The sequence below is a fragment of the Biomphalaria glabrata genome, chromosome 15, assembly GCF_947242115.1.
Source record: "Biomphalaria glabrata chromosome 15, xgBioGlab47.1, whole genome shotgun sequence".
NCBI classification, from domain to species: Eukaryota; Metazoa; Mollusca; class Gastropoda; family Planorbidae; genus Biomphalaria; species Biomphalaria glabrata.
Window position 1 is genome coordinate 22,854,124 of NC_074725.1, and position 24,550 is coordinate 22,878,673.

General features: G+C 37.9%; 1 protein-coding gene across 1 annotated transcript in view; it reads left to right on the forward strand.

The window, feature by feature from the left end:
• Nucleotides 1–315: 315 nt before the first annotated feature.
• LOC106066482 (glypican-6-like) overlaps nt 316–24,550 on the forward strand; it is a 120,027-nt gene continuing 95,792 nt past the window's right edge. Inside the window, exon 1 of the mRNA XM_013225519.2 lies at nt 316–875. Within this exon, the coding sequence (XP_013080973.1) occupies nt 704–875 (172 nt within the window). The 5' untranslated portion in view covers nt 316–703. The remainder of the gene's footprint in view (nt 876–24,550) is intronic.

The window sequence follows — 24,550 nt, forward strand, 5'->3', positions numbered from 1 at the left end:
GCACGAAGAGGCACTGTAAGCCTAGGTCAATGAAGGAAAAAAAAAACACTGTAAAGAATGTTGAAGCGGCTGGAATTCCATTTGTCAAAACCCCTTTGTAGATTATTTGTCAATTTCTTAAAATTAAAATATATATTTTACAATTTTCGTGTTTCATTACATTTTGTTGGTATGCTTTTTAATGAACTGAAATAATATAAATCCCACAGATGTACACTTTTTTTGTTTTGTTAATCGCGTCAAACAAAATAACGAGCGTGAAAACGAGGGCGGTGTGTGGAAAACCCTTTAGCCTAGGCACAGCAGAGGAGAAGGGAGGGGAAAGGAAGAGCTTCGCTGGCTTCGGTGTCACGGCTGTGTGCCTTGTGTGTGGAAGTCATTTCATTGTGGATCGACTGCTAGCAGACGAGAGAAGAGAGAGAGAGAGAGATGAGTGTGTTTCTTTCTGTGATCGTGATAAAATAAAATTTAAAAGAAAATAATTGAAGAAAAATGTATAGATAACACAGATCTAGATCTAAATGAGGCGGCTAAGTTTGTTCTATGGATGTATATGTGAGCCATAATTGTTCTATTTCGTAATTTCTGTGATATTAGTTTCTGCATTGGATTACCTTGACTTGTGTGTGCTGAATCTACCCGAGGAGTTAGAGCGAGGGGGGTTTTATTTCCATAAGCAACGAGCAGGAGGAAACTAAAAAAAATGGCCGACGCTGGATGGTTTTCGGTGGCACAATGCTTCAAAGCGTATGTCCTATTTCTTGTAGTATCTCTTTCTCAGTGTCAAACTCTTAGCACGGCCTGCATAGAGGTTAAGAAAGCTTATGCAGCCAAAGGATTTGATGAAAATGAGGTTCCGCTCAAGGCAGTTTCAGGTAACTAGTCTAGACTAGATCTAGTAAAAAAGTATATAGATCTAGATTAGATCTACTAAATATAGTTACTGTTATATTTATATAGATTATAGATCTAAGTATAGTAATAATAGTATAGTATTAGTTGTATTAGTATTGCCTATGGTATAATATAATAAAATAAGTATATCCCACTTAGTAAGAAAAGTCTATTGTCTAGAAAGTGTCTAGTACTGTAATGATTGCTATTCAATACTCAATAGATAGTATACTCAAGAATACTGAAGATTAGATTCTAGAGATCTAGATCTATATATTTTGATCTAGAGATCTACTAGGAATAGACTAGAAGACATAAGTAGACAGTAGATCTATCTCTTGCTAGAAAATCTTTGATCAAAGATTCTAGAGTAAACATTCATTGACATTCGATTTTTTATTTTAGATTATATAATATTCTATATATCTAATCTGTAAGCATTGAATCTAGATAAAGATCTATTATATTATATAAATCTAGAATCTAGAAAGTTCTACACTTTTATAATAATTTCATTTTGTATGAGTTTGTGATTAACCATTTAAATTTTAAGGGTTAATAAAAAATCTCTAGTTTATTTTAGATCTATATCTTAGCTAATCTTAAAGTTAAGTTTAATAATTTTAGCATTTAAAGCTAGTCTTCTATATCTAGACTCTAGACGTTTATGACTAGACTAGATGTGTTTTAATTCTATCTTGTCTCAAATAGTGTATTAGATATCTATTTTATATCTAGGATAGTGTAAGATTTAATAGATTTAAGTTTTTGTTTGTTTTTTGTGTGCTAATTTTAAGAAAGTAAATAAAAAAAGATATTATATATATATGCCTAATGACCCTAAAGGACATTTGAGGTCGAGGCCATTCCCATCATTAAAATGAACGTTTGAAACATCATACAATAAAAGAAACATATTAACTTAGAGCTAATAGTGGTTAGAATCTAGAGCACCGTCAAAAGATGATAAATAATTTCTAGTAATACTAGATCTAGAATTCTAGACATTTCTATTTAAAGAAAATATTATTTGAAATACAATCTAGATATCGAACTTAGTTTAAAATGTAAGCATCATTAATAGTCTTGCAGATTAAAACGTTTTGTTTCCATTTCCTCTATTTGTCATCGTTCAAAAAAAAAAAAGAGAGAGATCTAGATCTATCTATGGCCACATAATACATAAATCACAAAGACAATGAAATGCATCAACAGACCCCCTGAAGCTAGAGCACATGTAAATATAGTTCGAAGAAAAAACATTTTATGCCCTCTCCACTTCCTCGTAAAAAGAATATGCCAACACTATTGTTACAAATAAAAATTACACATTTTTTTTTTTAGATCTAGCCCCGAAAAAAACAACTTTAAAAAAAAAAATCGCGTTGATTTCTTTAGACCTTTTATTACTTTTTTTTTTAAAGAGTGCTAAATAAATGCCTCGTTCTCTAGCAGTCACCATTGACTGAGGTGTAGTGCCGATGTGCCAAAAAAAACAAAAATATCAACTTAAATGCTTATTTTCATGACTCACTCGCTTTGTATTCTGCGTTTATGACACTGGGATTAGATAAACAAATTTGTATTACTATTAATTAATGAGGCCAGAACGAGGACTTCTTGTTGAAGTAGTCACATGAATATCGTACTTTTTAAAATTTTTAGATTTAGATACGTTAGTTATAACTGGTGGCGTCATCATTCGTAGACGTAGACTATATTAGTAGTTTATGGACATTTAAAGTCACGCAAAGTCTTTAAGGATGCGACGTAGAACCTTTTTTGTTTTACAAGGGCGTTGTGTGGGCAGAACAACTACCAACCCCTTGAAATATTTCCTACAGTAGTCAAATAGACCACTCATACTCGAGTGCACCCACGAGCAGCCCCTTAAATTCCGATTTAAAGCTTTTTTCTTTTTCAAGGACTTGTGCCTATGACCTTTGACCTTTCAGCTCGAATATTAACGAGAACTTAATACTTTACCATTTGCCTAAATGTTTAATGAACAGGCTTATGATGAAACTGGCTATAGAAATGACGGAAGTGACTTATTGTTACAAGTGTCACATTTGATTGTCATTACGTGATTGTACTTGTTTCTTTATATGCATACATTTTACAAAGTGTGAACAGGTGAGGTACAAGTTGCATGTCAACAATAATACGGCTTCAATAAATCAATTAAATCTCAAGTTCATAAAACGGAGATCAGCGATCATGCATCTGCTTAAAATAGGGCGGATTTGATAGTCCAGATAATGGGGGCATATTTAGTTCAAAGCTAGCCGCATTGCAAGAAACGTGGGAGGGTCCGTTATTATAATTCTTTCATTGTCTTTGATGTCAGAATTAGAAATTAATCCCCGACGACTTGGTTGAAATTTCCTCATCCTAGCTTTCAATCACGTATATAGTGCATTGGGATTCGTTTTTATTTTGGATGAGACTCATACTGATAGTCAGTGATTTCGTTACACAAATGGTTGACTTTAGATGTTTAAATATTTATCTGGGTAAGAATAAAAATGTGTATAATGAAAAGATTGGCCTTGTGTGCAATAAAAATTCGATTTGAATTTTTTTTATGACATGTTTATAACAGGTGAACTGTACTTTATACTTTGTTGTTGTTGTTATCAGTGCCGCCGATAACACGATTCCATTTTCACCAGTTGAAGTAAATATTTGTCTTTCTTTATCTTTAGAGCTGGTTTAAAAATAACACAGCATGGCGCGTGGATTATTGAATGTTTACGTTTATCTATGCAGTCTCTGCGATGATATAGGACACTGTGCATTCATTTGGAGGAGCCTTTTGATTCTTGTAAATTACAGCATTTTGGCTAAACTTGTGAATGACCCCCCCCCCCAGCTCAAGGCCTTTCGCAGCATGCAATGCAATATCTTTGGATTAAAATGTCCCCCCCCCCCTCGATCTTAAGCTCGCGTAATCATTTTTGGGTATCGGCGTGGGCATACTATATGACGACAAAAAAATGCAATCTGTGGGTGGGTTATCCTTTTTTGTTACGTACGTATGTAGTGGGTTATCCTTTTTTGTTACGTACGTATGTAGTGGGTTATCCTTTTTTGTTACGTACGTATGTAGTGGGTTATCCTTTTTTGTTACGTACGTATGTAGTGGGTTATCCTTTTTTGTTACGTACGTATGTAGTGGGTTATCCTTTTTTGTTACGTACGTATGTAGTGGGTTATCCTTTTTTGTTACGTACGTATGTAGTGGGTTATCCTTTTTTGTTACGTACGTTTGTAGTGGGTTATCCTTTTTTGTTACGTACGTATGTAGTGGGTTATCAAATTAATATTTAAATGAAACAGATCTTTTCTTTCATTATGTTTTTTTTATATTATTTAAGCCTACTCGCTGCGCAGTTGGAAACGAATAAAATGTATCAAGGCGTTGACCTTGCGACCTTTAGGACTGCTTCTTCCCTTCTCTATCACCTCCCTGCCCTGCCCCCCCCCTCCTCGCCACATATGCTATGTGTCGGATTGCCAATTCTGCAAGTTTCATGTGAAATTAAAAGCTGATAGGTTTTCATTTCACTTCCTTTAAAATGGAAACTGTAATGATTCTTTAAAGAAAGTCATACGACTTCATATTTCCCCCAACCCGTCACAATCTGTCATTCACTGCATCCGGATATCAAAAAAATGGATTCCCAGTGCAATTGAAAATCCTCTAAATTGTTTAATAATTTAACTTTTCATGCGTTCAATTCCCTGCGAAATAGCCTTGCTTACATGAAAGTTGAAGATCGACCCCAGATTCAATCAATATGGCATCCAATCGACCCAACTCAGCGCTTGTCGTAGCAATGAATAGTTAAACTACGCTGAGCGGGATGCTGCTAATTTATCTTCCCCTATTTTGTTGTTTTTTTTTAAGAGAAAAAAAAAAGGGAGGGAAAAAAACGCTGCTAGATAATTTTTTTGCCCCTTTTTTTAAAATAAAAAACCTCGACACACTCTCGCTATATATATTCCATGACATGCGTGTTTGGTGTGTATTCATCACTAATTGATTCTCCTAGGCTGGTGCCGTGGGCTAAGTATACTTACTGAATGTCCATTAAGTGTTAAGCATTGGGAAAATGATCCAGGTAATTCACTCGTGAATGGGCAGCAAATCTTAAGGAATACATCTGTAAAATCACTGGTTTCTCAAAGCAGGTCGTTATTTAATGATCCTCTGATCCTCAAGATCGTCCGATAAAAGGAATTTGCAAAGTTATAATTACGATATTTCAAGTATTAAGTAGCAGAGCACTTAATGTATTCACAATGATCTCTACCCAATTTATCATCATAATTTTTCAATAAAACTGCACAAGAAATAATTTCTTTGGAGCTTATGACATATAAAAAAAGAGTCAATACAAAGTGCTTATATTTAATGTTAAAGGGGGTGTAGGTGTTATTCAATTTTAACCACTAATCACTTTGTTGTACTTCAAATTTTTTTAAAACTAGAAATTTGTCTAGAGAATATTTGCAAGCCCCTTGCCTTTCTACTGTAGATGTGCCTTTTTGAACACAAGAAACGAATCAAACTTTACATGTTTATCGCTTGAAACATACGAAGCAAATGTGGTTTGTCCCATGTGTCTCACCATTTCCAGCAGATGAGACATTTTCATTAATAGCGACGTCTTTTTTTCCCCCCTTTCTTCAATCTCATAATGACTTGGATTGTGTGTGTGTATTGTCTGGTCCATCTAAGTCTGACTTAGTCCAACAGTTGACTCCCAGAGGGAATAAGCTTATCTAATAATTGAATTTCTCTGCTGCTATTGTCTTGGGAAGAGTCGAAATGCGTTAACCTTGACATGGCCTGAACCAGCGAATCTCAGCCTGTGACGCGTGGACCACACACACAACACGACGTTCGCTGCCATTTTTGTTCCTTTTTGTTTGTGAGGAAAGCACTGAAGGTACTCGTGAATGACGTTTTAGAATGTTGCTTTGATTGATTCTCGTTGTGGGTCTGTGACTAGTGTTGCGTCTTAAAATACCGAGAACCACTGCACCCGATCACTTTTTTAAAATTTAAATTGATGAAATGGTGACGTGCAATGAAGCAATCATCTCCTGGTGAAAATATGTACGTGGCTCGCACACTGAGAGTACATCTCTCCCGAGGCAAGGGTGAGTTTTTTAAAATAATTTCGCTCATCTTTTGCTACAGTTTCTTGCCATTATTAATAGACCCTGGTTCTTAAGATCTAACTGGGAACTCACCAAGGAGTTCTGCAGCTAGGCTCTAGGAATCACGCGCCGTTGGATCTGATGTACATTTGCATCATCACGCACTAAATGACCTTTCCTTAGCAGAGACTGTACAAGCCATTCTCAAACCATGTCTAAGACCACGGTAAGTGTAACGTGTGTAAACTACCGCGCTGAAATAAGGATTCAGGGCACACACAGTTCGTACCTAGTAGTCTTCACCTAAGTAGGTCAGATCCTCCCTCTTTGGCCCTCCTCGGGTAAGAATTAGGGTTTAAATTAGATTAGCGGCTGTCTGTATTACAGTGTTTACGATTGTGTGTATTTTAATATTATTTTCTCATTATTATTTATTGTGAACGTGCCGTGTTTGCTTATTGTTTTAAGATCACTCTATATATATATACATATAGTGGCCATAGAGTCCTTATTGGAACAAAATTTTGGGGGGAAATTGATCGAAGGGAGGGGTGCCTGAACTACTACCCATGACGGGGCTCCACTCCGCACTCTCAAAACATCTACTCACATTGCATAATGAAGCCACTCGACGTTTTTTTTTTTAAATATTTTGTTGGTGCTGCCCGTGAGACTTGTGGGAATTTTTGTAATGACACCAGGTCGAAAACGTTTGGACATCACTCAGTCGATTTGTTCATTCAATCTACGCCCTTGAATTATTTGGCTAATTCTTTAAATCCGAACATATTTACTGTTCGTTCGTTACTGATGATTTGAATATTCAGTGGACAATTTCATTAAAAATGTTACAATTCAGACCAGCGACAGATTGTCGGATACAGACAGTCACGCTGTTTGCAATTTTCTGGGCTAGTTTACATTTCTCATGAGTTTGTAACTTTAACTTCAGTCTGTAACACTGCTGGGCCAAAGTTTCTAAAACCTTGGTCTGTAACTTTAACTTCAGTCTGTAACACTGCTGGGCCAAAGTTTCTAAAACCTTGGTCTGTAACTTTAACTTCAGTCTGTAACATGGCTGGGCCAAAGTTTCTAAAACCTTGGTCTGTAACTTTAACTTCAGTCTGTAACACTGCTGGGCCAAAGTTTCTAAAACCTTGGTCTGTAACTTTAACTTCAGTCTGTAACACTGCTGGGCCAAAGTTTCTAAAACCTTGGTCTGTAACTTTAACTTCAGTCTGTAACACTGCTGGGCCAAAGTTTCTAAAACCTTGGTCTGTAACTTTAACTTCAGTCTGGAACATGGCTGGGCCAAAGTTTCTAAAACCTTGGTCTGTAACTTTAACTTCAGTCTGGAACATGGCTGGGCCAAAGTTTCTAAAACCTTGGTCTGTAACTTTAACTTCAGTCTGGAACATGGCTGGGCCAAAGTTTCTAAAACCTTGGTCTGTAACTTTAACTTCAGTCTGTAACACGGCAGAGCCAAAGTTTCTAAAACCTTGGTCTGTAACTTTAACTTCAGTCTGTAACACGGCAGAGCCAAAGTTTCTAAAACCTTGGTCTGTAACTTTAACTTCAGTCTGGAACATGGCTGGGCCAAAGTTTCTAAAACCTTGGTCTGTAACTTTAACTTCAGTCTGTAACACGGCAGAGCCAAAGTTTCTAAAACCTTGGTCTGTAACTTTAACTTCAGTCTGTAACACGGCAGAGCCAAAGTTTCTAAAACCTTGGTCTGTAACTTTAACTTCAGTCTGTAACATGGCTGGGCCAAAGTTTCTAAAACCTTGGTCTGTAACTTAAACTTCAGTCTGTAACACGGCAGAGCCAAAGTTTCTAAAACCATGGTCTGTAACTTTAACTTCAGTCTGTAACACGGCAGAGCCAAAGTTTCTAAAACCTTGGTCTGTAACTTGTGGTCACGTTAAGTTCATCAACAAAAAGTGTTTTTTGACATTGATGAAGCAGGATTGAAGTAGATAAGAACTTCAAACTAGATCTTAGGTTCTCAATTTTTTTTACCCGGGGACCCCTTTATATACCGGACCCCTGAGTGAAAAAGCTTTTAGCGAAGAACGTATTTTAATTGTGCACAGTTTTCATCTTTCTGCGGACCCCGTTCGGTCGTCTCGTGGACCCCTTGTTGTTTTAATTGTACAAACAACTAACAGCATGTTTACATTACCAGAAACAAGAGTAATTTTCCAATACAAGTAAAAATAGCCAAAGGGGAAGGGGGGTTAAAAAAAAGGCAGCGATTTTTTATCAACACAACATTATGGTGCTTTCCTGTCTATCGGAGAAGGTAATTTTTTAGAGAAGATATAAAAATAAGGAAAGTCAATAAACGAAGTCAGTCAATACATTTCAAGCCTCATGTTGAGTCTATTTTTTGTGATTTTATTATTGCAATGAAGCTCTATTGTATATTAACAGTGTGTGTTCAATTATTTAAAAAATTTTTTTTTGAAAGATTAAATATTCATGTTATCTCTTCACCTATACAAAGATATCCAGGGGGCACGGTGGTTAAGCGTTTGGCTTCCGAACTTGGGCTCCTCGGTTCGAATCTCGGTGAATCCTGGGATTTAAAATTTATGAATTTTTAGGATTTTCATGATTCCACCCAACTCTAATGGGTACCTGGTTCTAGTTGGGGAAAGTAAAGGCGGTTGGTCGTTGTACTGGCCACATGACACCCTGCTCGTTAACCGTTGGCCAAAGAAACATCATCTGCCCTATAGATATCAAGATCTGAAAGGGAGAAACAAGGATATCCAGCATACAGGTTACAAGTTACGCGTCTGAATGATAATTTATTGCCTATTCACTTTCACTGAGGCACTATCCTTGATTCTATATTATCAGTAAATGTTATGAAATGTTGACCACAAAACACTGAGACGCCAAACATTACATTACATCTTTTGGGATGTCACGTGGCCACTTGAACATGTTTTTGCTCGAGTCCAAGTCGATTTCTCGCAGGGAATTATGGATCAAAACCTCAGACTGTCGTGTCTTAGCGTCAATAGATAGATCAAGACACCTGTGTAAGTATAAATTCATGTTTGAGGCTTTGAAGCGTTAAAAAAAAAGTAACCTGATTATTGGGTTAACAAGTTGGGATCCTTTCAATAATCACAATAGCGAAGACCAAGACTTGAACACATAGCACCCAGCCCACAGAGTTATAGATTATTTCCTTATTTCCGGTAGGTTTAAAAGAAGGAGAGAGAGAGAGAGAGAAAGAAAGCGGTGGGGGGGGGGGGGCACTACCACTCTAATTCTAAACTTTGAGCAGTGTTTTCTTCAGCTTTGTCAATTATTGATAAAGGTTTTATCATGCTCTCGCCGTCTAACTTATAACTTGGTGGCTGTGAATCTAGTCAAGCGTGACGTGTCATCATGCCAATGTGACGTTCATTAAGTAGTTATACATGCGCACTTAATCTCACCCCCCCCCTCAAGATCCCTCCTACTCCCAGACCCAGCATGACGTCGGAAAAAGCTTCATTCTCTCCTCTATATTACAAACGTTTTCAAAATGGCGAGTGTCCAAGGGATGTAATTGCCCCCCCCCTTTTTTTTTTTTTGACAGATCGCCTCCTTTTTCCGTAGTTTCGTCCCTTTTTTTCCTCTGATTGTTGACCATCCGTTGTGGCCAGTCGTTAACTTGTAGCACCAAACTGCTGGTAGACAACTAAACTGCTGTGGGCGCATTAAATTTTGACTTGTAAAAACTGGAAATAGCTTAAATAACTTCCTTTCTTAACACTTATGCTTAATGGAACTTTTATTACAATGTAGACAAATTTAACTTGAGAGGAAAATCAATGTAGTAGACTTTAGTAATAATATAAAATGGTATTCTGAACAAAATCTAACTCACTACAAAAAGACCCCTTTTCACTCTGACAGTCTAACACCGCTGACGACAATGCCTCATTCACACTGCAAAGCTAACCTTTTCCCGCCGTCGCCATAGAAACACACACATACACACACACTCCATAACACCGTCCGCCACTGTGGTCAGCAACCATAAAGTGTCAAATCGATATATTGTCCACCATATATCAATGATATAATATCATTAGTAACATTATCACGATGGACATGTGTGTTGCATTATGTACACGTGCCGCGACTCAGTGTCGGCGTGTACTCGGAAGATAGAAGAGCGAAGTAAGGGGAGGGAATTCACGCCACCGCCCCCGGTCTGACTGGTTTTCTTCACTAGTTTCAATTAAAACCATTGATGTTTAACAAATAAGGCTAATTACCCCCCCCCCCCCCAATCCTTGCCTAGATAATTTTTTTTAGGGGGTCAGGCCTGTGTCGTGTGAAGGTCGTGACATCGATCCCGAGTTTGAACGCTCATTTCATGCCGTACTGCGGGGGTTTTTGGGACTAAGGGTAACAGTATCCGTTTCCGAAGAAATGTCTGAGGCTTACAATTCAAGATTCCTGTTGACTACTTGCCCTACCTCCATCTCTTAAATCCTCCCCCCCCCCCTCACTGGTCACTCTCACATTATTTCATTTCATTCAGAAATAAGATCGCGCTTGAGCCACAAACGCCGTTCCCTCTTCTGCCGCTCAGCCAAGAAATATCTGCATAAAATGTCATTAAATAATTTCATCCCTATCCTTTTTTTTTCACAGTCTATGAATGTTGCCTCATCACCTCGAAAAGATGGGAACCGCTGCATCGTTCTGTTTCCCGTAAAGGTCAATTCTTCATTACGATAGAGTTGCCTTGTTAGCATTTAGTTTCCAATTATCTCCCCCTGCCTTATAGCAAATATTGCAGATGTTTGACCCCATCCGCTCTGGTATTAAGGCCCTCTACATATATAGTCTCGTCCTCTTGGCTCATAGCAAAGTACTCGTGGAATGTCGTTAGCTTGACATATTTAGTTCATTCATTCAAGTTGAAGTCGTTTTGCTGCCTTTCAATCAATCTATCTATCTATCTATCTATCTATCTATCTATCTATCTATCTATCTATCTATCTATCTGTCTGTCTGTCTGTCTGTCTGTCTGTCTGTCTGTCTGTCTGTCTGTCTGTCTGTCTGTCTGTCTGTCCGTCCGTCCATCCATCCATCCATCCATCTATCTATCTATCTATCTGTCTGTCTGTCTGTCTATGTCTGTCTGTCTGTCTGTCTGTCTGTCTGTCTGTCTGCCTATCTGTCTATCTATCTATCTATGTCTATCTATATAATCTGTCTGCCGTAAACTATTTGTATATCTTAGCTCACTTAAGAACCTGCTTTACTAACTAATCCTCCAGCAAGCTGTGCCTCATTAAAGCACAAAATGTCATTCAGTCAACAGCAGATACAAATCGTAAGCACTCTTTATGTTTTTATTAGAGAACTTAATGCCGGCTTTGTTTTTAATAGTTTTTTAAATAGTAGAAACTGTTTTTATTTTTTTGACTAAATACTTTCCACACGATTTCTTATTGTTAGGATTGTTGACATGTTCCCTAAATCTACTCATCTTCTATGAAATTCGTGCCGCCTATTAGATGAAAATTTAACAATGTTTATAGAAAATGTATGAAAATGTAAAAATATTTATAGAAGAAAGCACTATGAAAGGTTTGCATCTAGATCAACTCTTGAAAAGCTCTGCCAGGGAGATATTAAAAATTGATGGTCAAACTTTTGCCATTGCCAAAATAACACGAATTCTTCTTTGTCTGTCATAACTTAAAGCTTTCGAAGTGGAAAAAGGAAAAAAAAACAACAACTAAGTCAAAGAAATATGGCATTATGATTAATGTCAATTAAAGGGAAGTAACTTCTCGTTTGCAGAAGCTACAGCTTCAAAATCTAAATTGAACACATTTTAAATGTATGTAAATTGTATGAAACTGATTTAAAACTTGGATGTTCCGTTGTAACGAGCTGATAATGTCGTGTCAAGTTCGGTACTCTCGAAGAAGCCGCAAGTTTCCATCCAAACCAATTTCTCTCCCTCGTTAGACCGCTCGTCCAACTATATCTTCGCTCGCGCGGGTCAGTTGATGAGCAGCTTCCTGACCCCTGTTATCTACACATGCCACGCGAGCGGCTGTGAGCTAGTGTCTGGTGATGAAAGGAGCATGTTGGGGGGTTAGATTTAGGGTCGCTGCTCATGCAGTCAGGGCCGGTTTTAGGTGGGGAGGAAAAGGTGACCTCCTGGGAGGCAGGTCATTAAATTTGTCCGTTTTTTATTCAACTTTGCGATAGCGGAGGGATATGATCTATCAGCTACTTATTTGCGATAGCGGAGTGATATGATCTATCAGCTACTTATTCTAAATGAGTCAAACTCGTCAACTTTTTTTTCTAAGGAGAGAGTTTTTGATTGTTTTTACAAAGCTTATATCAACTCTGTCGGTCTGTCTGTCTGGTAAAAAGTTTGAACATATTTTTTTGCCGTTTCCCATTCTAGGATCAAGTTGAAACTTTGCACAATCATTCATTGTACCTGACAATCCATGAATCAATAAAAACAATATTAACCAATTAATTAGTTAATTATTTATTGGTGATTAACTATTTTGTTTGATATCGAAATAAGGGGAATAACTGCTACTTAATGAGATGTAGATGTAAATATGGATTTAATCCCCTTATTACATTTGTTGTCCTAACCTTCCATCAATCTATCCTAAAATTAAACAATTACCTAATCAATCAATAAGTACTAATTAATTACGACAGAAATGGAACTAAACCGTGACATTTTTAGATAAATCGCAGTAATTGGCGGTTCTTTCCCTTAGATAAACTTTGTTGTTTTTTTTTTAAGTCCCCTTTTTTTCCTTTTTTTTTTTTTCAATTTATTTGTATGTGCCGTTCCTCTCGGTACCTTGTTATCCTCCTTACTTAAGCGCTTATCTTCTTATCTTATGTAATACATTTCCCACAAATATAACAAGGAGAACAAAAACACAGAAATTGCTCAAACCCACAGATAGAATACTCAATACCACGGATATAACACTGAATCCCAGGGATAACACTGAATCCCATAGTATAAGAATGAAGCCCACATAATAATTCAGCGGGGACACGAGAATTCGTTCACCGACAAATAGTTCTAGTCTAGAACTAGATCTAGAACTATAGCTAGAATGACTAGACTAGCCTAGATCTAGAACTATAGCTAGAATGACTAGACTAGCCTAGATCTAGAACTATAGCTAGAATGACTAGACTAGCCTAGATCTAGAACTATAGCTAGAATGACTAGACTAGCCTAGATCTAGAACTATAGCTAGAATGACTAGACTAGCCTAGATCTAGAACTATAGCTAGAATGACTAGACTAGCCTAGATCTAGAACTATAGCTAGAATGACTAGACTAGCCTAGATCTAGAACTATAGCTAGAATGACTAGACTACCCTAGATCTAGAACTATAGCTAGAATGACTAGACTAGCCTAGATCTAGAACTATAGCTAGAATGACTAGACTAGCCTAGATCTAGAACTATAGCTAGAATGACTAGACTAGCCTAGATCTAGAACTATAGCTAGAATGACTAGACTAGCCTAGATCTAGAATCAAGACTAGAATTCCTATGACTTTACTCGTTGAATCGTACAATGACTAGACCTAGGCCAATGTTAGGATCAGGAATAGTAGGTCTTTTGGTACCGAATAATGGGGTACTGTGCTGTTCGTATCAGATTCACTTCTTAATGTGATACGGTTCCACGAGATTAAAGCAATTATTTCCACAAAAAAATAATTTAATCCCAGTTTCCTTGATATTTTTTTTTATTCTTTAATATTCATTGTTTACTATATAGTAAAAATGTCCACTAGGTAGGCCTATGTCAAGTTTAGTGAAAAAAATGTAAACAAATACATAAATATAAATAAATAAATAATAAGATAACAAACAAAAAAAAAACTATCACCAATGTTTTGCAAGGCGTAGATGAATGTAAAAAAAACTTGTCAATGAACATTTTCTCATTTTATAACTGATGGTTCCCCTGTCCGATAAAGTTGTATTACTTCTAGAGCCGCCCATCTGTCTACCACTCAATTAGGTTTTAACTAGAGCTGAATGGGTAGATATAAAAGGAGAGGGGAGGTAGAGGTAGAGGAAGGCCCTAAACAGTGCTGACCATAACGGCATGATGGAACAGGTATGTCAATTATAAAACATCTGGACCGCTTTTATAACAGCATAATGGACATAAGAGTAAAAGAAGGCCTACATGATGAAACTGTAGTTAAGTGACGGTCTGTGAGCGATATGTCAGTGAACGAATTGTCGTGGAACCGAATTAAGCATACCGATTTAATGTTAAGCTAAAAGAAAATCACTTTTGATATTTTGATTTTTCGAAAATTAAAAAAAAAAAGCAAGGGGGTAAAGAAAAGACAAAAAGTTGCCCCCGGGGCGCTAGACTCACTAGTTTCACACGTTTACGCCGCAGTCCGATGTTTATCTATAAAGAAAAAAAAAAAGTCAATTACCCAATGCTACCATTCCATCAGATCTTTTCTAACCTACAGCCAGAGGCGATTCTCTAGATTTGTTTATTTATTTATTCGATCTTCCTTTCAGTTGGTCTTTCAATGTACATCACATTTACACATGTTCCAGTAAATATGTCTGCAATAGAATGGTTGACCCAGTGGTCAGAGCTTTGGTACTGGGATTAGAATTTTAAATAAGTAGTACAAATTAGTTTTTTTTTTTATTTCTACAAAAGCTGTGGACAATAAAAGAGGTTGGTAGCTATTCTACCCTCGCAACGCTCTCGTTAATGACAGGCCTTCAGATCTTTAGGTTGTTTGTCTTGCCTCGCATGGTGGCCAACACTGTGTAGCCTTTCAAATATCAATGACTACAATTTTCAGCAGAAGGTAATGCATTTTTTTGAAAATATGCTCAAACTTTTTTTCATGGTATCAAAGGCGTGCCTAATAGTGAGCACACGCTTTGTTTCTTGTGGTCTTGGACCACTGTATCTCCCCACCCCTCTTTTTTTTAATCTCTTCTAATCACTGGTGTTGTGGACAGTAGTTGCATTGTAGCACCAAACTGCTGGTAGACAACTAAATCGCGGTAGGTGTAATATTGCTTAACTAATACAAAAAAAAAACGTGAAAAATATCAAATATAACTTTTATTATAATATAGACAAAATCAAGTTGATATGAGATAAAATAAATGTACTAGACTTAAGTAATACTATTTTCTTTGAACAAAAACCTGGCACACACAACCTTTCAGTCTCACGTTCTGAAGTCGCCTGTCCTAAGACCACTGACAACAATGTCACCTATCTTGCATCATCCGCAACCAAAGCTCTAACCTCTTCCCACCGTCACCATGGAAACACACACACACACACCATAACAACAGTGTAATGCTATTACAACGTCATTAGACTTACTCTAGATAATCGATATTACCCAGCAGACATCCTCTTTGACTTTTCTTCTGACTCAAGTAAGACATTAATTATTCATCTCCATGGCTACGCTCCGTTTTATTTCCGGTCACTTATCGGCAATATGTACAATGTTTCACTAAGTATTGATACGTAGTAGAGTCATACATCCCAGATTTATACTCAATGGGTCCAACTTTTTATACTAAACCGAGTCAAACACCTCATATTCATAATCAGTGGATTTGAAGACCTCTTATTTATAATCAGTGGGGTTCAAAAATCCTCTTATTTGTAATCAGTGGGGTCAAACATTTCATAAAAATTCAAACCATAGAAGCTAAACACCTCACATTTTAACTTGTAACCAGTGAGATCAAAAACCTCAGATTTATAACCGGTGGGATCAAACATTTATACTCAGTTCTGTTACGTCCTTATTTGTACTAACCGAGCAGGTGGTGAGGGTTTTTGAAAATTGCAACGAAACAAAAAGAAAAACTTCCTAATTAAATTGGGGAATTAATCGCCAAAAGTTTGATAAAAGAAACATTTCTTTATACAAGAAACCAGTAACACGGCTAAAAGTAAGCAACTCACTGAATGAATTATTTAAACATGGCGGGCGTAAGCCAGGGTTAATTGGCATACCTTCAGCCCCAAGTCTGTATTGTATTTGTGCTTATTATAGTCATTATCGGTCTATTATCTTTCCGTGTGTGTGTGCGTGTAGTGCTATTGTATTTGGGTTGTTGTCGAGAGATTTGGAATGCTGTGGCATTTCTACGTGTGTGTGTGTGTGTGTCAGTGTGAAATGTGTGGGGATGGCTGGATCGGGACAACGTGACGACCATTGTGGGGGACCTTTGGCTCCCTGACGTCTGGGCATTCCACTGGACTATTTGTGCATATTTTGTCCTATTGTCCCGTGGTCAGCAGAGTGAAGCTGTTCAAATGTGTTGCCGGGGATATGTGTTTAATTATGAGTGTTTTGAGGTTGAGGGGGGGGGGGGGGGCTAGTAGAAAGGGTTTGGCACTCCAATGTTAATTGTACGCATATTGTGTTGTTATGGTTTTACAGGTTCCTTGTCTTGTTTTAATTAGTATAATAAGCATATCAATTAATTTTCATTCTATGGAACTGCCAGGGTCGAGCTTCGTTTAAGGGAAACAAAATTCATTGAGGCGTGTTTTTTCCCCTCGGCCCTAAGTCTCGATACATGCAGCGTTAAACGTGAACACACTTGTACGATTAAGTGAATTACGTTGACATATTGAAATATTCATATTTACAGTTCAAGTGTTTTAAAATGTACCCCTCCCCCCTCCTTTTTTTTTCTTAACATCTCCTTTCCCCATGCCCTTATCGACCCCAGGCATTGAAGCGATCATTCTTGTCTTTTCGAGCTTATTCCATCATTTCCATGTAATGACCTTTACATGCTTGACGACTCCTTGTGCTCATTTCCACATGTATCGAGACCCACTGCCGAGGGCAAACCACGCCACAAATGCAATGCTGTATTCAATTGATGTGGCGATAACTCTATTTCTGTTAGGTCTTTCCTCTTGAACGCACCCTCTTCCCAGTTTTCATGTTTAATAGGCCTTCTCCCTATTGCACAATTTCACAGCTTTCAAAAAGTACGCACCGCTTTTATCTTTCTATCTATGTTCAGTCACTTCACTCGTCGCCCCCCCCCTCTCCCCCCCCCTTTTTTTTTTTTATTTTCAGTAACTCTTTTGTCACATCTTGAGGGTTATAATTCAGATTGGGTGTGAAATGTCACACATGTTTTAGACTTGCTGTGAAGTGACATGTAAAAAAGGGGGGGGGGCAATTTTAAAAAAAAATGTGCCTTTCGCCTTTGAAGTCGTTTTGAAATAAGAAAGGGGAAAAAAGTTGGTGGTGACTGTGGGAGTATTTACCCTATCCCTTATGGCTTCGAAAGTATAAACCCTCCTTCGTCACCGCCGCTGATTCGATCAAGTAAAATGATAGTCACTTATTAACATATTTTATTCAGAGGAAATCTTTTGATCTTTGTATATGCCATGGAACGTTGACTCCCCCCCCCCCCTCCTTTAGCACAAACCTATTTGTTCTCTTGTGGCAGCATGTCTGGCCTCGGTGGTGCTTCCATGTTCCACTTTAAAGCAATCTTTGAATATCTCATACTACTGTTAGTACTCAGTGTTTGAATATCTCATACTACTGTTAGTACTCAGTGTTTGAATATCTCATACTACTGTTAGTACTCAGTGTTTGAATATCTCATACTACTGTTAGTACTCAGTGTTTGAATATCTCATACTACTGTTAGTACTCAGTGTTTGAATATCTCATACTACTGTTAGTACTCAGTGTTTGAATATCTCATACTACTGTTAGTACTCAGTGTTTGAATATCTCATACTACTGTTAGTACTCAGTGTTTGAATATCTCATACTACTGTTAGTACTCAGTGTTTGAATATCTCATACTACTGTTAGTACTCAGTGTTTGAATATCTCATACTACTGTTAGTACTCAGTGTTCCAACATTTCAGTACAGTGTACTACTCTTAGTTCTTAGTGTTCGAATATTTCAGTACTGTGTACTGAGCTATTTGATCTGTGTGGTTGGATATTTCTATTTGTACTTTTGAATTAATCTCGCAATATCGTTATGTTATGGCTGTTATCTGTTGAGAGGGAAGGACGTTTTAGCCCCCCCGCCTTTTTTTTTTCATGTCCCGATCCTAAATAGGTTGTTGAGCCCACCCCGGGAGTGTTACGATCGTTAACATCATAATAAAACACGTGGGTTATGATAACAAGCCCCGGACACCTAAGATTGAAGACATAACAGTGTCGCCTGGCATGACAGTTGTGTAGGCTAATTGAGAGTGCCATGTCAGCATTTCTCTCGTGACAGATGACGAGTTGTCAAATAAATGTACAGTGTGAGCGACGCGCCGAGGGCTACTTTGCTTTTTTTCCCCATACGTTTGCGTTGTTGTTGTTGTCATTCTTGTCTCCCCCCCCCCCAACCCTCTTTCTGTTTCTTCTCCCTCTCCCTCAACCCACTGTCTCTTTATCACACACACACATACACTTTATCAATTTTTTTTTTTTTTTATTTTTTTTTGTAGTCTAGTTTCCCTTTTAAAAAAAATCCCATTGGGTATAGAGGGCGCTATTTTCGAGATGTGGATAATAATAAGGCAAAGCATCTTGTCCCAGAATCCTCCTGCAGGACGCCGTGAATAGCCGAAAACTGGATTCGAACCCACGACCTTCCGAAGACTTGTCCTCACATTGTTAGTGGATTGTAGACTTTAGTAAGCCAGACATAAAAATACAAGCTCCACTTTAAATGTATCCAATACAAAGTGGCACATGAAACTTGGTTCATTTCAACCAACCTTGCGATACACAAATAAAAGTGGACTCTATGAGGCTCTGAGAGCAATGAACCCGGACCCTGTGGGGGCTGCTTTTTATTAAATTAAACGCAGATATGGTTCTAGAAGCTTTACTCATTTAGGGAAAGTCTCATTCCTAATTTTAAAAACAAAATACATTTCAATTAAATTTCATAACGTTTGAGCGTTAACAGAAAGTCCTTGAGCACACAAAGACGTGTTAGCGTGAGTCAAATAGAACATAACGTCACAGACACAAACACATGGTGTGTAGATGGAGGAAAATAAAGGGAGGAGAGGGGGGGGGGGTAGGTGTGTGTCTGAAAAGCGAGACAAAAAAAAAGAGGGGTGGAGCACCTGATGGTGTACATTTTTATTTCCGTTTTGGCCTTTGTTGATAAACAGAACGCTGGTCTGTTTGTCCCCCAGGTAGATGTATTGGGGGGACTACCTGCGTCTTTCTAGGCATCTGGGGTCTCTCAGTTGAATGGGGCAGTGGTTCTACTGTTATGGCCCCACATGGTGAATTTTTCGCGCCAGTATTTAAATAAAAAAAAATTGTTTTCCGATGTTGAACTCGCGATGTAATAGAGACGTCAGCGGGAAGATGGCGCATGGCGGCTCGGTGATTTTTTTTTTTCTAGTTGAGAATTAGAATCTTCTAAATAAGGTCAGTGGAAGTTTGTAAGTTTCACTGCCGTCAGATAAACACACATTGATTTGCGCTCTCCCAAAATGATAAATAGCCTAACAACCCGACATCTGGATGATATCACGCCTTTGCGTTTTTTTTGTTCACCTATTCTTGTTTTGAGAACCATTGAATTCTCACATGACCCGGCCATAGAGTTCAATTAACTTTTGATAGAGTGTGGGGTGGGGGGTAACTTTGTGGAACACGTACATTGTCAAGAATCTTCTCCCTTTGATCTTGAGTATCAGTGCACATTTACATCGTGTCTTGTTGGGATTTCGTGTCTGGACACAGCAACATTTAGGCAGACATCTTTTTTTTTTTTGTTTTAAAAGAATATTAAAACACAATCGTTAAGTTCTTTTGTTAAATATAACAGTTTACAAGATTTGGGCGTAGGGCTACTGGTGGACTAGCCGATAGGTCTGAGCTTTTTAAGCTTATCAATAACTATCACATTTACGTTTTACATTAGAAATTGATAGTCGGTATTAATTCGCATTGTTAACTATTTCTTTTTTAAAAATCTTTTTTTTTCAGCCCTCGATAAATGCTCGTCTCATTCAAAATCATTATTTCTTTTTTTAATCCTCGTTCTTCATCTCATAAAGAATAGAAAGTTTAAACATATAATTGATATAAATAAATCTTTAATTTCCATTCTTTACGGTAAGATAGAATCCTTCCCAATCCAATGTCCAATTGTCCTCAACAGTTTCGGAAGAACTGTTTCACTTGCGTAGGACAACACCTGACTTAAAAGGACGCACTTAAGCAAATCGAGTTTACGTCTTGAAGTGTATGAGTTTTATGGCCCTCGCCAGAACTCGGCTATGGAGATTACATTTTTTTTTCGGGATTTTCCATTCTAATGATTTGAAAGTATTTTATGTTCTTCTAACAAACAGGGTGAAAGTCTTTGTGCTAATGTTGATCTATATGCCCTGTATGTTTATTTATTGTGTGCTGTGGTTTTTGTCTCCTTGAGACTAACATTAGTCACGATTAGTGGAACAAGTCAAGATTGACAGCTCAAAGATATGCAGGTGCGAAATGGGCGGGGCCAGACCTAAGACATTTCCATTCTTTTCACATTAAAAAAAAAATTCTTTTTTTATCTTGTTAAGTATGAAACTCAGATAAAACTTGCTTTCAAGTGCTTTGATTGTATGTAATAACACCGCTAGACCCCTCCCCCCTTCCTATTTGTTGTTGCTATAAATAAAGTTGACTATACTACTTGAAATTCATTTGTAACGTTTTGAAATTCGTAGTACAAAGTTAGAACTTGAAGACAACTTTGTAGAATAGACAACTTTTTTTTTGTTAAAGTATTGTAGTAACGAGTCTAAAAGTTTGATTTTCTATCTCCATATCTGCTTAAGAATATACACTTCTCCTGTGGGCCCCTCTTTCTTTGTTGGTCTGACTAAAAACAAAAACAAATCAGAATGCGGGTCCTTCTTCCACTTGGCTCTCAATGCTCAAAGTTAGAACCTAATTGATTAGTTTGTTATAACGCCCCCCCCCCCCCTCCTGTTGAAGAGATGGGGGTAAATAATTCAGACAGGAAGTAGTCTCACGTGTTTTTGGTCTTTGCGTCGAGGGCGACAAGTCTGAGGGCCGCATTCATGACTCATGGCGTGTTTATATGTGTGTGCAGCGTTACCTAAACTGAGTAGTTATGCGCTGTTGGGTAAACGCACAGGTGCCAAGGGGTTCAATGCTCCACACAAAGACTTCCTGTTAACCCTCCCCCCCCCCTCTTTTTTTCCCCAAACGCAAAACAACGCTAACGATTGTCTCTCTCGCGTGACTTCATAATCGTAAACATTGATAACCTCCTTTGGACACGTTCAATGTATATATATATAGCGCTTCTTAATATATAAATATAGATTTGTAAATCGTGTCTAGAGTAGCCCTGGCTCAGTGACACTTTAGGTTTATCTCCCTTTGCTTGAATAGACTTTGTGTAAGCCTTGACTTCATTCTTCTCTTTCATCTGCGGTGATATGGATAATAATATAATGTAGAAAATATTTATAACGCCATCCGGTGGTCGAGTTATTTGGCCACTGGGTCCAAGGCTCTGGAGTCCAGTTCTTTACGTTCGGGAGCGATAATGACCTGACGTTGACACTACGCTATATGCTGCGACCCAATTCCAAGTAACGGTCGTTACTTTCAGGTCTAAAGACTGTTTCCTGCAAAATCTGTTTTCAATCTTTTGTTCCTCAGACGCCACACACCTACACACACACGCGCGCGCTAGATCAAAAAAAAAAAATGTGTAAAGAATCAATTAACTGACGGAGGCACGTTTGCGGTCCCGGATTCGAATCCTGGTGAAGACTAGGATTTTTTCCTTTCGGGTTCTTTAGGGCGCCTCTGAGTCCACCCAGATCTAATGGGTACCTTACATTAGTTTGGTAAAAGTAAAGGCGGTTGGCCGTTGTGCTGGCCACATGACACGCTCGTTAACCGCGTGCCACCACAAAACAGATTACTTTGACATCATCTGCCCTTGCAAAATCTGAAAGCGGAACTTTACTTTACAATTAACTGACAACAAACAAAAAAAAAAAAAAAAAAAACTCCCCAGGGATATTTGTCTCTGTAACTCCTTTCAGTTCTATCTCTTAAACCACTTCTGCAGCATTTTCCACACGGTAAACTAACAAAAGCCAAACATTTTTCTCTCGTGAGTTAGCCGTGGACCACAGTGGACGAGGCTAGACTACATAGCATTATAACGTGTTAAAAAAAAAAAGAATAATTCCACAACTACCTTCGTGTTCCAGAAGTCGTCGCCAATTAAGCAGGACTTTTGTTACAGTGCCCTTACTCGTGACAGAGAATAGCTGTACTCTTGTTTGATGGCCAAAATTGTGACTATTTTAATGTCTGTTCAATGGCGGTAATTGACATGGGTATGCTAGGTGTGTAGGCTTGAACTAAACAATGCTGGCAGACATCAGACATTTTCTGTATAGGAAACAGTTGAATTGGAGATACTTATCCCCCCCCCCCCTTCTGTTCACTCGGTGAAACTTTTTTTCCCGACTCCCGAGCTATGAAAAAGATGACAAGTGGGATACGACAAAGTTGGAGCCAGGGGTCGAGGGCGTTACAGAACATTAAATTATATATATTTCGTCTCTTTTAAATGACCCCCCCTCCACTTCTCTTTCATCTTTCTATCATTCTTTCTTTCCCCTAGTCCTCCTCTTTCTTTGACCCTAACCATGTTATCATCGCTCATTTTCTTCTTTTCTTCACGCTCGTTTAGAACTCAGAACCATGACGTGGAAAATACGAGGATTTTACGAGGGTCTTATCGCCCACCATCAGTTTATGAGCCGTTGCAATTTGTATGCGTATTTTTTTCTCGCACTTCTTATCCCGCGTCACCTTTAACCCCCCCCCCTCTCCCCTACTCCCTGGACTCTTTCTTTCCCTTCTTGTACCCACCCATAGTTCTGCCGAATACCCGTTCCGCAAGATTTATTTTATATAATGGTCTGTTAACTCCAGGCGTAGTTCTTTTCTTTGGATTTCTCGTGAATGAACGATTGGATTATGAATGTATTTTTGTGTGGTTATAATATAGAGATCGCGGGGACGTTTTTATGTACTGCATTCTGGGATACGTGAAAATTATTTTTGGGAAGGGGGGAGAGAAGGGGAAACTTGATTTGATCATAAGCACTACACACTTAATCATACTCATACACAGCACGCAAATATGCGCACATTGGCGGCGCGGGAGGTCTCAACGGTTGTTCCGTCCAAAAAAAAAAAGTTTGCTTCATGTTCACATTTACTGAACATTTCCACCAAACAGTTAACTTTTTATGTTAGAACTGATTGTCGCAGGTTTGAACCATGTTTATTAACGAAAGGTGACTCAGTAACATAGAAAACAACAAAAATGATGACCATACTATGACCTGCGGGCCATATGTAGTAACCTTATAAAACACTACAGGAAAAAATGTCTTTATTTTAGGCTTTATTGTACAAGAATGACTTAACAGTTCACAATAACACAGTATACACACACAAGCTGACATGGACACCACGACATTTTGACACACCAGTACAGATCAGTTCACAACACACACGAAACATAAATACACAACACCATATCCGGCCGGTAACGCGATGCTATCCGGCCGGTAACGCGATGCTTTCCGGCTCCTTGAAACTTTTGCCCCTTCGCACGATGACGCCGTAGAGATGTTCTATTCGACTCGACGACTGTTGTGTTGGTAACAATGACACCGTCGTTAACCGTCGCCAATAGAAACAGATGAGATTGACATCATCTGCCCTGTTAGATCTTAAGGTCTTCCCCAAACGATGTTTGGTATTATTTTTTTAAAAATATGGTGTATCATTCTAGTTTCTATGAAGGCTAAAGAAAATGTATTAAAATCATCTAGAAAAGTTTTAATAGCAAGGAAGAGACTATAGAAACAAAAGCTGCCAACTGGGATGTAAAATTATACATAAGACACTAACAATTGTAATATTAATAGCCTAGTTGGTGCCAAATGGATATCCCCTCACTCTCGAATGTCAGTTCATCTCAAAAACTTTATCTCTCTAAAACAAATAGCAATTCTCGAGATGTTCTTCTAACTTTATTTTAATTTAATTTTTATTTTTGACCCAACATTATCATTTGATCAATACGTTATATTCTATCAAACTTTATATCTTTAATATTGTTTTGTCTAAAATTGTTATTTTAAAAAAAAAAAAAGGGTTACGTTTTTCTAACGAACATTTTTTTTTTAATATCTTAAATGTTTTATCTGATACGTGTTGCTTTAAAATCTTAACGTAAAAAGTGTGGAAAAAAAACAACAACCTCCTTTCCTATCCCTGAACTATACAAGAAAAAGAAAAACTCTGAACAAATGTGTTGAAGGTTGTTGCCATGATGAAGATGTTTA